This window comes from Oncorhynchus tshawytscha, linkage group LG21 (assembly GCF_018296145.1).
Source record: "Oncorhynchus tshawytscha isolate Ot180627B linkage group LG21, Otsh_v2.0, whole genome shotgun sequence".
In the NCBI taxonomy this organism is placed as follows: domain Eukaryota; kingdom Metazoa; phylum Chordata; class Actinopteri; order Salmoniformes; family Salmonidae; genus Oncorhynchus; species Oncorhynchus tshawytscha.
The window spans coordinates 35,461,015-35,475,336 of record NC_056449.1 but is presented as its reverse complement, the minus strand read 5'-3'; the positions used below and the strand labels follow the sequence as shown (position 1 = coordinate 35,475,336).

The 14,322-nt window shown below is 48.1% G+C and overlaps 1 protein-coding gene across 3 annotated transcripts in view; it reads left to right on the top strand.

The window, feature by feature from the left end:
* The first annotated feature begins 462 nt into the window (after positions 1–462).
* Positions 463–14,322, top strand: part of LOC112237674 (E3 ubiquitin-protein ligase SH3RF3) — a 35,223-nt gene continuing 21,363 nt past the window's right edge. The window contains exons 1-3 of one of the 3 annotated variants that reach the window (XM_042303405.1): positions 463–615; positions 1,151–1,625; positions 10,572–11,105. In XM_042303405.1, coding sequence (XP_042159339.1) covers positions 1,173–1,625; positions 10,572–11,105 — 987 coding nt within the window. In that variant the 5' untranslated portion in view covers positions 463–615; positions 1,151–1,172. Of the gene's footprint in view, positions 616–1,150; positions 1,626–9,859; positions 10,135–10,571; positions 11,118–14,322 lie in introns of those variants that run through there. The other 2 variants (XM_042303404.1, XM_042303406.1) reach the window with 2 other exon arrangements.

Here is a 14,322-nt window from a genome sequence, read left to right as displayed (position 1 = left end):
TTTCCGATTAAATGTGTGAAATGTGCCTGCTACCACTAGAGGGAGGACATGATACATGATAGAAAGAGAGAGACAGCCGGCTCGGACAACAGAGGCAATATCATGACACTTCAAATCATTAGCCTGCTGATAGGCCTACTTCTTTCTGCCAGCATCAATTTCTATTGTACAGATACAATCTTCATTATAGCTTCACAGTAGTACACATTTTATATTCAGTTAAATCCTCACCAATCACATTGTCACAGCCCGTATATGGGCAGGCCTACTTCAAAATATTCCATAAGAAAAATAACTATTACCGTTTTGATAAACTAAGAAAGATAATTTAGGTGACTTGCATGTATTTTACAGTTTGGCGATTGACGATATAGCCCGCTGTGTGGTGATGGTTTGGTTACGGACTGACTACGTACCTTTCCAGTTTGGATTGTTTACAACCACATATAATGATTTAGTGGTGAAGTCTCCGCCACCTACCAGTCAAGGGTTAAGGAATGAGACGTGTAAACCGATACGAGTGTCTGGCAAGTGCAGTTGCAAAACGTGTTCAGTTTGGACGTGGGAATGTTTGTTAGCATACTTGCCTTGAGAAGAGTGTTTCCGACAAAAGAGGTAGGCTATGTATTGATATTGTGGACAAATATGTGGTTTGAATTTAAAACATTGCATTGAAACGCGTGTCTGTAAATCGACAAGGAGATTTGTCAATTGTGTGGCTTTCCACTGCGTCAGCCGAGGCGCTAGAGACAGTTCAAGCGCGTAACCAATTTTTTTGCCATTTATTTTCATACGTTTATTGAAATCTACCGTATACTGTCTGTAGTTTTAACAAGCACGGTACGTTATTCATTACAGCGAGTATGTTGGTGTTTTTCGATTGAGTAGACAGGTATGTCGCTTGGTATTGCACTTCCGGTTACCTGAACAGTCGGCCTAACCGCAGGTGACATGACACTTGTGCGCGATCTGCACAGCTCAAGAGAAGAAGAAACCATATTCGATGCGATGTTTACAAATGGAAAGTATTATCACTTGCCTGTATTTAATGTAATGACAATACATTACGTAGTATAGAATTGTATACATGGGAGATTTTTTTAAAGGAAAATCTTTATATAACTTATGATTTCTTTATCCTCCTTTCCAGAATGCTGTAATCAGTCTGATGAATGAGAACACATAGCCACACCGAAGCAGAACCCTGCACCCATTCTAAGATGGAGGAGCTGGCTGTGTTGGACTTATCGACGTGCCCGCTGTGTTTAGAGCGGCTGGATGTTTCAGCCAAGGTCCTGCCTTGCCAGGATACCCCCTGGAAGCCCAGCCTGCATCAACAGGAGAACTCCAGGCCCGGGGCCAAGATTGCGCTCCACTGCCCAGAGTGTCATACCCTGGTCCAGGCCAGGTCGGTGGAGGAGCTGCCCCCTAACCTCCTGGTTCGGCTCTTGAAGGGGCTCAACCAGGGGTCCATGGAGCCAGGTCGGGACAGGAACAAACCGTCTGCCCGATATATGGTAACCTCTGCCAGGGGCAGGGAGGCCCAGCAGCAGCATCAGAAACAACAACAACAGAACCCACAGTCTGATCAGCAGCACAGAGAGAGGCAGCATGGAAGGAATGAGGTGAGTAGCTGGGTGTTGTTATGGATCCACACTCCTTTGAAGTTATGATGTGAAACTCACTCAATGACTAGTGCAGAATGACAGCACCAACTGGTATTCTGTTACTAAACTTTACATTTGGACTGATCTTCAACTAAATGTGTTTTGGTAAAATGTGTTAAGTGTGCAAAGAGTTGTTTGGTTTGTTTAACTTTGTAATCACTGGTTTTTGTTTGACATACATTTTAAAGTGGAAAATACTGCTGATATAGTTAGTGCTCCTACAGTGATTTGATCCATGCTGGTATACAGTAGTGCTCAAACAGGGATTTGATCCATGCTGGTATACAGTAGTGCTCAAACAGGGATTTGATCCATGCTGGTATACAGTAGTGCTCAAACAGGGATTTGATCCATGCTGGTATACAGTAGTGCTCAAACAGGGATTTGATCCATGCTGGTATACAGTAGTGCTCAAACAGGGATTTGATCCATGCTGGTATACAGTAGTGCTCCTACAGGGATTTGATCCATGCTGGTGTACAGTAGTGCTCCTACAGGGATTTGATCCATGCCATTATACAGTAGTGCTCCTACAGGGATTTGATCCATGCCATTATACAGTAGTGTTCCTACAGTGATTTGATCCATGCTGATATAGTGCTCCTACAGGGATTTGATCCATGCCATTATACAGTAGTGTTCCTACGGTGATTTGATCCATGCTGGTATACAGTAGTGCTCCTACAGGGATTTGATCCATGCTGGTATACAGTAGTGCTCCTACAGGGATTTGATCCATGCTGGTATAGTGCTCCTACGGTGATTTGATCCATGCTGGTATACAGTAATGCTCCTACAGGGGTTTGATCCATGCTGATATACAGTAGTGCTTCTACAGTGATTTGATCCATGCTGGTATACAGTAGTGCTCAAACAGGGATTTGATCCATGCTGGTATACAGTAGTGCTCCTACAGGGATTTGATCCATGCTGGTATACAGTAGTGCTCCTACAGGGATTTGATCCATGCTGGTATAGTGCTCGTACTGGGATTTGATCCATGCTGGTATAGTGCTCCTACGGTGATTTGATCCATGCTGGTGTAGTGCTCCTACGGTGATTTGATCCATGCTGGTGTAGTGCTCCTACAGTGATTTGATCCATGCTGGTATAGTGCTCCTATAGTGATTTGATCCATGCTGGTATAGTGCTCCTACAGAGATTTGATCCATCCATGCTGGTGTAGTGCTCCTACAGGGATTTGATCCATGCTGGTATAGTGCTCCTACAGAGATTTGATCCATCCATGCTGGTGTAGTGCTCCTACAGGGATTTGATCCATGCTGGTGTAGTGCTCCTACAGGGATTTGATCCATGCTGGTATAGTGCTCCTACAGGGATTTGATCCATGCTGGTATACAGTAGTGCTCAAACAGGGATTTGATCCATGCTGGTATACAGTAGTGCTCAAACAGGGATTTGATCCATGCTGGTATACAGTAGTGCTCAAACAGGGATTTGATCCATGCTGGTATACAGTAGTGCTCCTACAGGGATTTGATCCATGCTGGTATACAGTAGTGCTCCTACAGGGATTTGATCCATGCCATTATACAGTAGTGCTCCTACAGGGATTTGATCCATGCCATTATACAGTAGTGTTCCTACAGTGATTTGATCCATGCTGATATAGTGCTCCTACAGGGATTTGATCCATGCCATTATACAGTAGTGTTCCTACGGTGATTTGATCCATGCTGGTATACAGTAGTGCTCCTACAGGGATTTGATCCATGCTGGTATACAGTAGTGCTCCTACAGGGATTTGATCCATGCTGGTATAGTGCTCCTACGGTGATTTGATCCATGCTGGTATACAGTAATGCTCCTACAGGGGTTTGATCCATGCTGGTATACAGTAGTGCTCCTACAGGGATTTGATCCATGCTGGTATACAGTAGTGCTCCTACAGGGATTTGATCCATGCTGGTATACAGTAGTGCTCGTACTGGGATTTGATCCATGCTGGTATAGTGCTCCTACGGTGATTTGATCAATGCTGGTGTAGTGCTCCTACGGTGATTTGATCCATGCTGGTGTAGTGCTCCTACAGGGATTTGATCCATGCTGGTATAGTGCTCCTACAGTGATTTGATCCATGCTGGTATAGTGCTCCTACAGAGAGATTTGATCCATCCATGCTGGTGTAGTGCTCCTACAGGGATTTGATCCATGCTGGTATAGTGCTCCTACAGAGATTTGATCCATCCATGCTGGTGTAGTGCTCCTACAGGGATTTGATCCATGCTGGTGTAGTGCTCCTACAGGGATTTGATCCATCCATGCTGGTGTAGTGCTCCTACAGTGATTTGATCCATCCATGCTGGTGTATTGCTCCTACAGAGATTTGATCCATCCATGCTGGTGTATTGCTCCTACAGTGATTTGATCCATGCTGGTATACAGTAGTGCTCGTACTGGGATTTGATCCATGCTGGTATAGTGCTCCTACGGTGATTTGATCAATGCTGGTGTAGTGCTCCTACGGTGATTTGATCCATGCTGGTGTAGTGCTCCTACAGGGATTTGATCCCATTCATGGCTAGAATTTCATCCACACACTCAACTCCAAACTCCAAGTTCCCCTTCTTACATCCAATGGATAAATGATTTACCCAGGTTAACCAGGTTTCCATCCAACCTTTTCATACGAGTAAAGTTCAAGTCAGATAAAATAAATGTCACGAAAGGCCAGATGGATACAGCCAATCTGTCGGCAAACTACTAAGGTCTACAAAACAAAATACGCTGTAATTATGCGAGAAATGGCAGTGGAAACGCCACATGCACAAATATTGATATAATAACCATCATATCGAAGGACTGGAGTCAAGCGATGATATGTGGTGTGGTCCTCCCACTACGACTCGGGAAAACATGTTGTTTATTAGACAAGAAATGAAATCAATTGTGATGAACTTCACAGGGTGGTGAAATTGGATGATGATGAGCTTGATACTGCTTTCCAATGAATAATTGTTATTTGTCAAAAGGCAGCCAAGCATCAATAATCATGTCACCAGAATAAGACCTGATGCTTGGCTGCCTTTTGACAAATAAAAATGATCTAGCTTTTATCCATAATAATCTCATCATGAAGGTAGCCTACTAGCAACAACCGGATGTTCCGATTTTCAGGAGAAATGGAAAGACATATACTTCCGGCGCCGACAGAGATGGCCGCCTCGCTTCGCGTTCCTAGGAAACTATGCAGTTTTATGTTTTTTTACGTGTTATTTTTTACATTAGTACCCCAGGTCATCTTAGGTTTCATTACATACAGTCGAGAAGAACTACTGAATATAAGATCAGCGTCAACTCACCATCAGTACGACCAAGAATATGATTTTCACAAAGCGGATCCTGTGTTCTGCCTTTCAACCAGGACAACGGAATGGATCCCAGCCGGCGACCCAAAAAAAACGACTCCGTAAAAGAGGGAAACGAGGCGGTCTTCTGATCAGACTCCGGAGACAGGCACATCGTGCACCACTCCCTAGCATTCTCCTCGCCAATGTCCAGTCTCTTGACAACAAGGTTGATGAAATCCGAGCAAGGGTAGCATTCCAGAGGGACATCAGGGACTGTAACGTTCTTTGCGTCACGGAAACATGGCTCACTGGAGAGACGCTATCGGAGGTGGTGCAGCCAGCGGGTTTCTCCACGCATCGCGCCGACAGAAACAAACATCTTTCTGGCAAGAAGAGGGGCGGGGGCGTATGCCTTATGGCTAACGAGACGTGGTGTGATCATAGAAATATACACGAAGTCAAATCCTTCTGTTCACCTGATTTAGAATTCCTCACAATCAAATGTCGACCGCATTATCTACCAAGAGAATTCTCTTCGATTATAATCACAGCCGTATATATTCCCCCCCAAGCAGACACATCGATGGCTCTGAACAAACTTTATTTGACTCTTTGCAAACTGGAATCTCTACATCCTGAGGCTGCATTCATTGTAGCTGGGGATTTTAACAAGGCTAATCTGAAAACAAGACTCCCTAAATTGTACCAGCATATTGATTGCGCAACTAGGGCTGAAAAAACCTTGGATCATTGTTACTCTAACTTCCGCGACGCATATAAGGCCCTGCCCCGCCCTCCTTTCGGAAAAGCTGACCACGACTCCATTTTGCTGATCCCTGCCTACAGACAGAAACTAAAACAAGAAGCTCCCACGCTGAGGTCTGTCCAACGCTGGTCCGACCAAGCTGACTCCACACTCCAAGACTGCTTCCATCACGTGGACTGGGATATGTTTCGTATTGCGTCAGATAACAACATTGACGAATACGCAGATTCGGTGTGCGAGTTCATTAGAACGTGCGTTGAAGATGTCGTTCCCATAGCAACAATTAAAACATTCCCTAACCAGAAACCGTGGATTGATGGCAGCATTCGCGTGAAACTGAAAGCGCAAACCACTGCTTTTAATCAGGGCAAGGTGACTGGTAACATGACCGAATACTAACAGTGCAGCTACTCCCTCCGCAAGGCTATCAAACAAGCTAAGCGTCAGTACAGAGACAAAGTAGAATCTCAATTCAACGGCTCAGACACAAGAGGCATGTGGCAGGGTCTACAGTCAATCACGGACTACAAGAAGAAAACCAGCCCAGTCACGGACCAGGATGTCTTGCTCCCAGGCAGACTAAATAACTTTTTGCCCGCTTTGAGGACAATACAGTGCCACTGACACGGCCTGCAACGGAAACATGCAGACTCTCCTTCACTACAGCCGAGGTGAGTAAGACATTTAAACGTGTTAACCCTCGCAAGGCTGCAGGCCCAGACGGCATCCTCAGAGCATGCGCAGACCAGCTGGCCGGTGTGTTTACGGACATATTCAATCAATCCCTATACCAGTCTGCTGTTCCCACATGCTTCAAGAGGGCCACCATTGTTCCTGTTCCCAAGAAAGCTAAGGTAACTGAGCTAAACGACTACCGCCCCGTAGCCCTCACTTCCGTCATCATGAAGTGCTTTGAGAGACTAGTCAAGGCCCATATCACCTCCACCCTACCTGACACCCTAGACCCACTCCAATTTGCTTACCGCCCAAATAGGTCCACAGACGATGCAATCTCAACCACACTGCACACTGCCCTAACCCATCTGAGAGGAACAGTTTGAAGGGTCAGTTTGAGGCGTAACTCTGGTCTGGAAGGGTCAGTTTGAGGTAGAACTCTTTGTCTGGAAGGGTCAGTTTGAGGTAGAACTCTTTGTCTGGAAGGGTCAGTTTGAGGTAGAACTCTATGGTCTGGAAGGGTCATTTTGAGGTAGAACTCTTTGTCTGGAAGGGTCAGTTTGAGGTAGAACTCTTTGTCTGGAAGGGTCAGTTTGAGATATAACTCTCTGGTCTGGAAGGGTCAGTTTGAGGCGTAACTCTCTGGTCTGGAAGGGTCAGTTTGAGGCGTAACTCTCTGGTCTGGAAGGGTCAGTTTGAGGTAGAACTCTTTGTCTGGAAGGGTCAGTTTGCGGTGTAACTCTGGTCAGGAAGGGTCAGTTTGAGGTGTAACTCTCTGGTCTGGAAGGGTCAGTTTGAGTCGTAACTCTGGTCTGGAAGGGTCAGTTTGAGGTGTAACTCTGGTCTGGAAGGGTCAGTTTGAGGCGTAACTCTCTGGTCTGGAAGGGTCAGTCTGAGGCGTAAATCTCTGGTCTGGAAGGGGCAGTTTGAGGCGTAACTCTGGTCTGGAAGGGGCAGTTTGAGGCGTAACTCTCTGGTCTGGAAGGGGCAGTTGCGGATTTTGAGGAGAAATGTTGTAAAGGAGAACTGCACTTGTTTTGATTGATGTGTAATTTTGTCTGTCGATTTTGAATGTAATTTGTTGTAATGTGTAATTGTACATTTATAGTGTCCCAGGGTACCCTTGTAAATGAGACCCTGTTCTCCAGGGGTTGCCCCTGGTTAAATAAAGCTAAAAAGAAATATAGGACTTCACCTTCTTGTTAAATGGAACTAATCATCCAGACCGTGATTCATTTAGTCAGATGTGTTCGTACTGGCCATGCACACCCTGTGGGTCGCCACATTGAGAGGCCTGTCCTGACAGAGTAGTTTCTAGCATGTGAATACATTACTTTCTTTCTCAGAGATTGTGCCGTTCTTATTCAAATGAGGTGTGGGGGGTTTCTTTGATTTGATCAGTTGATTATTAGTTAACAGATCATTGTGTATAAACCCACCGTACCTCTCCTTCTCTCTCTCTCCTCTCCTTCTCTCTCTCCTCTCCTTCTCTCTCTTTCTCTCTCCTCTCTCTTTCTCCTCTCTCTCCTTCTCTCTCTCTCTCCTTCTCTCTCTCTCTCCTTCTCTCTCTCTCTCTCTCTCTCCCTCTCTCTCTCCTCTCTCTCTCTCCTTCTCTCTCTCTCTCATTCTCTCTCTCTCTCTCTCTCTCTCTCTCTCTCTCTCTCTCTCCTCTCTCTCTCTCTCTCTCTCTCTCTCCTTCTCTCTCTCTCTCTCTCTCTCCTTCTCTCTCTCTCTCTCTCTCTCTCTCTCTTTTCTCTTTCTCTCTCTCTTTCTCTCTCTCTCTCTCTCTCATTCTCTCTCTCTCTCTCATTCTCTCTCTCCTTCTCCCCTTCTCTCTCTCCCCTTCTCTCTCATCCCCTTCTCTCTCTCCCCTTCTCTCTCTCTCCTTCTCTCGCTCTCCTTCTCTCTTTCTCCTCTCTCTCTCTCTCTCTCTCTAATTCTCTCTGCTGAGGCAGTACTTTGATTCATACCTAAATGTCAGACCTCCTGCCTTCTGAACTGCAGTGTACTGAGGAGAATAGCTCTAATCCTACTCTCTCTGCTGAGTCTGGCCCAAATCCCTATAAAGTGCACTACTTTTGCCCAGAGCCCTTTTCTATTTTCCTCATTTCCTATCTGCCACTCTTCTTTTCTATTTTTACCCTTCCACTCTTCTTTCTTCTCCTCTCTGACCTTCCACTCTTCTGCACTTCTGTCTTCTCCTCTCTGACCTTCCACTCTTCTGTCTTCTCCTCTCTGACCTTCCACTCTTTCCCCTTCTCCTCTCTGACCTTCCACTCTTCTCCTCTCCGACCTTCCACTCTTTCCTCTTCTCTCTGTCTACCACTCTTCTGTCTTCTCCTCTCTGTCTTTCCACTCTTCTGTTTTCTCCTCTCTGACCTTCCACTCTTTCCTCTTCTCCTCTCAGACCTTCCACTCTTCTCCTCTCTGACCTTCCACTCTTCTGTCTTCTCCTCTCTGTCCTTCCACTCTTTCCTCTTCTCCTCTCTGACCTTCCACTCTTCTCCTCTCTGACCTTCCACTCTTCTGTCTTCTCCTCTCTGTCCTTCCACTCTTTCCTCTTCTCCTCTCAGACCTTCCACTCTTCTCCTCTCTGTCCTTCCACTCTTCTGTCTTCTCCTCTCTGACCTTCCACTCTTCTGTCTTCTCCTCTCTGACCTTCCATTCTTCTGTCTTCTCCTCTCTGACCTTCCACTCTTCTGTCTTCTCCTCTCTGTCCTTCCACTCTTTCCTCTTCTCCTCTCTGACCTTCCACTCTTCTCCTCTCTGACCTTCCACTCTTCTGTCTTCTCCTCTCCGACCTTCCACTCTTCTGTCTTCTCCTCTCTGACCTTCCACTCTTCTGTCTTCTCCTCTCCGACCTTCCACTCTTTCCTCTTCTCCTCTCAGACCTTCCACTCTTTCCTCTTCTCCTCTCTGACCTTCCACTCTTCTCCTCTCTGTCTACCACTCTTCTGTCTTCTCCTCTCTGACCTTCCACTCTTTCCTCTTCTCTCTGCCCTTCCACTCTTCTGTCTTCTCCTCTCTGTCTACCACTCTTCTGTCTTCTCCTCTCTGACCTACCACTCTTCTCTTCACTTTTAGCTTTTCATATTTATCCCTCTGTTTTCCTGTTATGTTCTCTCCTCTCTGTCTCTCTGAGCCTGCGTCCTCTCCTCTACACCCCGTGTCAGGCAGTGAAGCGTAAGGACACAGTCATGCTTTCTGTGCTTGGATGGCATAACAGCACATCACTGTAGGGAGTGAGAGCATTAGCACTGTCTGCCTGTCTGTCTGTCTGTCTGTCTGCCTGCCTTCCTCCCTCCCTCCCTCCCTCCCTCCCTCCCTCCCTCCCTCCCTCCCTCCCTCCCTCCCTCCCTCCCCCTCCCTCCCTCCCTCCCTCCCTCCCTCCCTCCCTCCCTCCCTCACTCCCTCACTCCCTTGCCTGTTTAGCAGCATCGCTCTGCTCCACTCTGCCTCCTGCTCCTCTTAACACCAGTCACGACTGACTGCCTATCTCAACTGGTGCTTTTCTGCCTGCCTGCCTGACTGCTTAGAGCCTAGAGCCTAACCAACAAGTGCAGGATGAGAGCTGGGGAGTGAGAGAGTACAGGGCTCTTTAAAACAGCTGCGTCACAGATCAGAGAAGACCACAGTGGAATGAGAGTACAGGCCTCTTTAAAACAGCTGCGTCACAGATCAGAGAAGACCACAGTGAGGATCCATGGGATGTCAGGTAAAGAGGCTGAGAGAGGGAGAAGGAGGAGGGAGGAAGAACATTTTCCTCTCTGTTTGTGATCAACACTTTTATTTTCACTGGGAGATTAGGAGTGAGTGGGTTCTCTATTTATTCTCTCTCTCTCTCTCTCTCTGTCTCTGTCTTTCTCTCTCTCTCTGTCTCTCTCTCTCTCTCTCTGTCTCTCTCTCTCTCTCTGTCTCTCTCTCTCTCTCTCCCTCTGTCTCTCTCTCTCTGTCTCTCTCTCTCTGTCTCTCTCTGTCTCTCTCTCTCTCTCTCTCTCTCTCTCTCTCTCTCTGTCTCTCTCTCTCTGTCTCTGTCTCTCTCTCTCTCTCTCTCTCTCTCTCTCTCTCTCTCTCTCTCTCTCTCTCTCTCTCTCTCTCTCTCTCTCCTCTGTTCTTTCACTCTGATCCTCTAATGTGTTTCTTCTCTCCCAGCCATTCACAGAGGCAGCAGCCAAGCTTCTGGAGGGAAAGACCTGGAAGGGGAGTGACTCCTCGGCTGAATCTCTCCCAGGGATCGGGAGTGAGAGTGGATTTAGCAACAGCGGGACTGGTGACTCAACAAACCCCGACCGGGCAAACTGCTTCGGGGCGACCCAGAGCCCCACGAAGACCTCCAATATTTCTGCTCTCAACCCCCCCACCACCACCCAGGGGAAACAGCAACAAGCTAACAGCAGCACCCTGTACCAGTCCAACCAGACACAACCTTCGAATATCAATGGTCTGTACCAGTCAACCCAGGCACAACAACCTGCTAATATCAACAGTGGGTACCAGCCGACCCAGGCGCGGAGGCAGCCACCCAGCGTCAGTGCCCTCAACAGCCTGAACCATCAGGTTCAACAGAGCCAGCTGTCCCAACACTCCGCCCCTCCTCCCAACCACAGCTCCTCTCACCGCTCAGGTGTGACCTCACAGCGCGTGAAGCGAAACTCAGTGAGAACTGGCAGACACCTGTCACAACAGGTGAGTCCTCAGGTGTGTTTGTGTTCAGGGCAGCGTAGAGGATTTGGATAAAGCTTCAAGCCATTTATTCTGTGGCTCAGTGTCTTGGTGTTGACTTTGTGCTTCATACATCTGGTTCTTTTTGTTGTATTCTTCCTCCTTGGAATTCCCCCATCAACTGTCTCTCTATTGCTGTTGTCTCAAGATCTCTGTGGACTAGTCCTTTATCACAGGCTGTTTTCACAATAACTAGTCCTTTAACACAGGCTGTTTTCACCATAACTAGTCCTTTAACACAGGCTGTTTTCACAATAACTAGTCCTTTAACACAGGCTGTTTTCACCATAACTAGTCCTTTAACACAGGCTGTTTTCACAATAACTAGTCCTTTAACACAGGCTGTTTTCACCATAACTAGTCCTTTATCACAGGCTGTTTTCACAATAACTAGTCCTTTATCACAGGCTGTTTTCACAATAACTAGTCCTTTAACACAGGCTGTTTTCACAATAACTAGTCCTTTAACACAGGCTGTTTTCACCATAACTAGTCCTTTAACACAGGCTGTTTTCACAATAACTAGTCCTTTAACACAGGCTGTTTTCACCATAACTAGTCCTTTAACACAGGCTGTTTTCACAATAACTAGTCCTTTAACACAGGCTGTTTTCACCATAACTAGTCCTTTAACACAGGCTGTTTTCACAATAACTAGTCCTTTAACACAGGCTGTTTTCACAATAACTAGTCCTTTAACACAGGCTGTTTTCACCATAACTAGTCCTTTAACACAGGCTGTTTTCACAATAACTAGTCCTTTAACACAGGCTGTTTTCACAATAACTAGTCCTTTAACACAGGCTGTTTTCACCAGTAACACAGGCTGTTTTCACAATAGTCCTTTAACACAGGCTGTTTTCACAATAACTAGTCCTTTAACACAGGCTGTTTTCACAATAACTAGTCCTTTAACACAGGCTGTTTTCACAATAACTAGTCCTTTAACACAGGCTGTTTTCACCATAACTAGTCCTTTAACACAGGCTGTTTTCACAATAACTAGTCCTTTAACACAGGCTGTTTTCACAATAACTAGTCCTTTAACACAGGCTGTTTTCACAATAACTAGTCCTTTAAGACAGGCTGTTTTCACAATAACTAGTCCTTTAACACAGGCTGTTTTCACAATAACTAGTCCTTTAACACAGGCTGTTTTCACAATAACTAGTCCTTTAACACAGGCTGTTTTCACAATAACTAGTTCATTTAACACAGGCTTATTACAGGTGGAGGTAGTGAAGGAGAGGTGGGTGGAGGTAGTGAAGGAGAGGTGGGCGGAGGTAGTGTATGAGAGGTGGGCGGAGGTAATGTATGAGAGGTGGGCGGAGGTAGTGTATGAGAGGTGGGCGGAGGTAGTGTATGAGAGGTGGGCGGAGGTAGTGTATGAGAGGTGGGCGGAGGTAGTGTATGAGAGGTGGGCGGAGGTAGTGTATGAGAGGTGGGCGGAGGTAGTGTATGAGAGGTGGGCGGAGGTAGTGTATGAGAGGTGGGCGGAGGTAGTGAAGGAGAGGTGGGAGGAGGTAGTGAAGGAGAGGTGGGCGGAGGTAGTGAAGGAGAGGTGGGCGGAGGTAGTGTATGAGAGATGGGCGGAGGTGGTGAAGGGGAGGTGGGCGGAGGTGGTGAAGGGGAGGTGGGCGGAGGTGGTAGTGAAGGAGAGGTGGGTGGGTGGAGGTAGTGAAGGAGAGGTGGGTGGGTGGAGGTAGTGAAGGAGAGGTGGGTGGGTGGAGGTAGTGAAGGAGAGGTGGGTGGGTGGAGGTAGTGAAGGAGAGGTGGGTGGGTGGAGGTAGTGAAGGAGAGGTGGGTGGGTGGAGGTAGTGAAGGATAGGTGGGTGGGTGGGTGGAGGTAGTGAAGGAGAGATGGGTGGGCGGAGGTAGTGAAGGAGAGGTGGGTGGGCGGAGGTAGTGAAGGGGAGGTGGGTGGGCGGAGGTAGTGAAGGGGAGGTGGGTGGGCGGAGGTAGTGAAGGGGAGGTGGGTGGGCGGAGGTAGTGAAGGGGGGTGGGCGGAGGTAGTGAAGGAGAGGTGGGCGGAGGTAGTGAAGGAGAGGTGGGCGGAGGTAGTGAAGGAGAGGTGGGCGGAGGTAGTGAAGGAGAGGAGGGAGGAGGTAGTGAAGGAGAGGAGGGCGGAGGTAGTGAAGGGGAGGTAGTGAAGGGGAGGTAGTATGAGAGATGGTTGGAGGTAGTGTATGAGAGATGGGTGAGGTAGTGAAGGGGAGGTGAAGGGATGGGTGGAGGTGGGTGGAGAGGGTGTATGAGAGATGGGTGGAGGTAGTGAAGGGGAGGTGGGTGGAGAGGGTGTATGAGAGATGGGTGGAGGTAGTGAAGGGGAGGTGGGTGGGTGGAGGGGTGAAGGGGAGGTGGGTGGGTGGAGGTAGTGAAGGGGAGGTGGGTGGGTGGAGGTAGTGAAGGGGAGGTGGGTGGGTGGGTGGGTGGAGGTAGTGAAGGGGAGGTGGGTGGGTGGGTGGAGGTAGTGAAGGGGAGGTGGGTGGGTGGAGGTAGTGAAGGGGAGGTGGGTGGGTGGAGGTAGTGAAGGGGAGGTAGTGAAGGGGAGGTAGTATATGAGAGATGGTTGGAGGTAGTGTATGAGAGATGGGTGGAGGTAGTGAAGGGGAGGTGGGTGGGTGGAGGTAGTGAAGGGGAGGTGGGTGGAGGTAGTGAAGGATAGGTGGGTGGAGGTGGTGAAGGGGAGATGGGGTCTATAGGAAACAGTAAGACCAGGCTTCCCTGAAGCTGATAATTAGCCATCTGAAAGGACATAGCTTGGCCTGCTGTGGTCTAGCCTGGCCTGCTGTGGTCTAGCATGCGCCTGCTGTGGTCTAGCCTGGCCTGCTGTGGTCTAGCATGCTCCTGCTGTGGTCTAGCCTGGCCTGCTCTGGTCTAGCCTGGCCTGCTGTGGTCTAGCATGCTCCTGCTGTGGTCTAGCCTGGCCTGCTGTGATCTAGCCTGGCCTGCTGTGGTCTAGCATGCTCCTGCTGTGGTCTAGCCTGGCCTGCTGTTGTCTAGCCTGGCCTGCTGTGGTCTAGCATGCTTCCTGCTGTGGTCTAGCCTGACCTGCTGTGGTCTAGCCTGGCCTGCTGTGGTCTAGCATGCTCCTGCTGTGGTCTAGCATGACCTGCTGTGGTCTAGCCTGGCCTGCTGTGGTCTAGCATGCTCCTGCTGTGGTCTAAAAACACCTCTGATT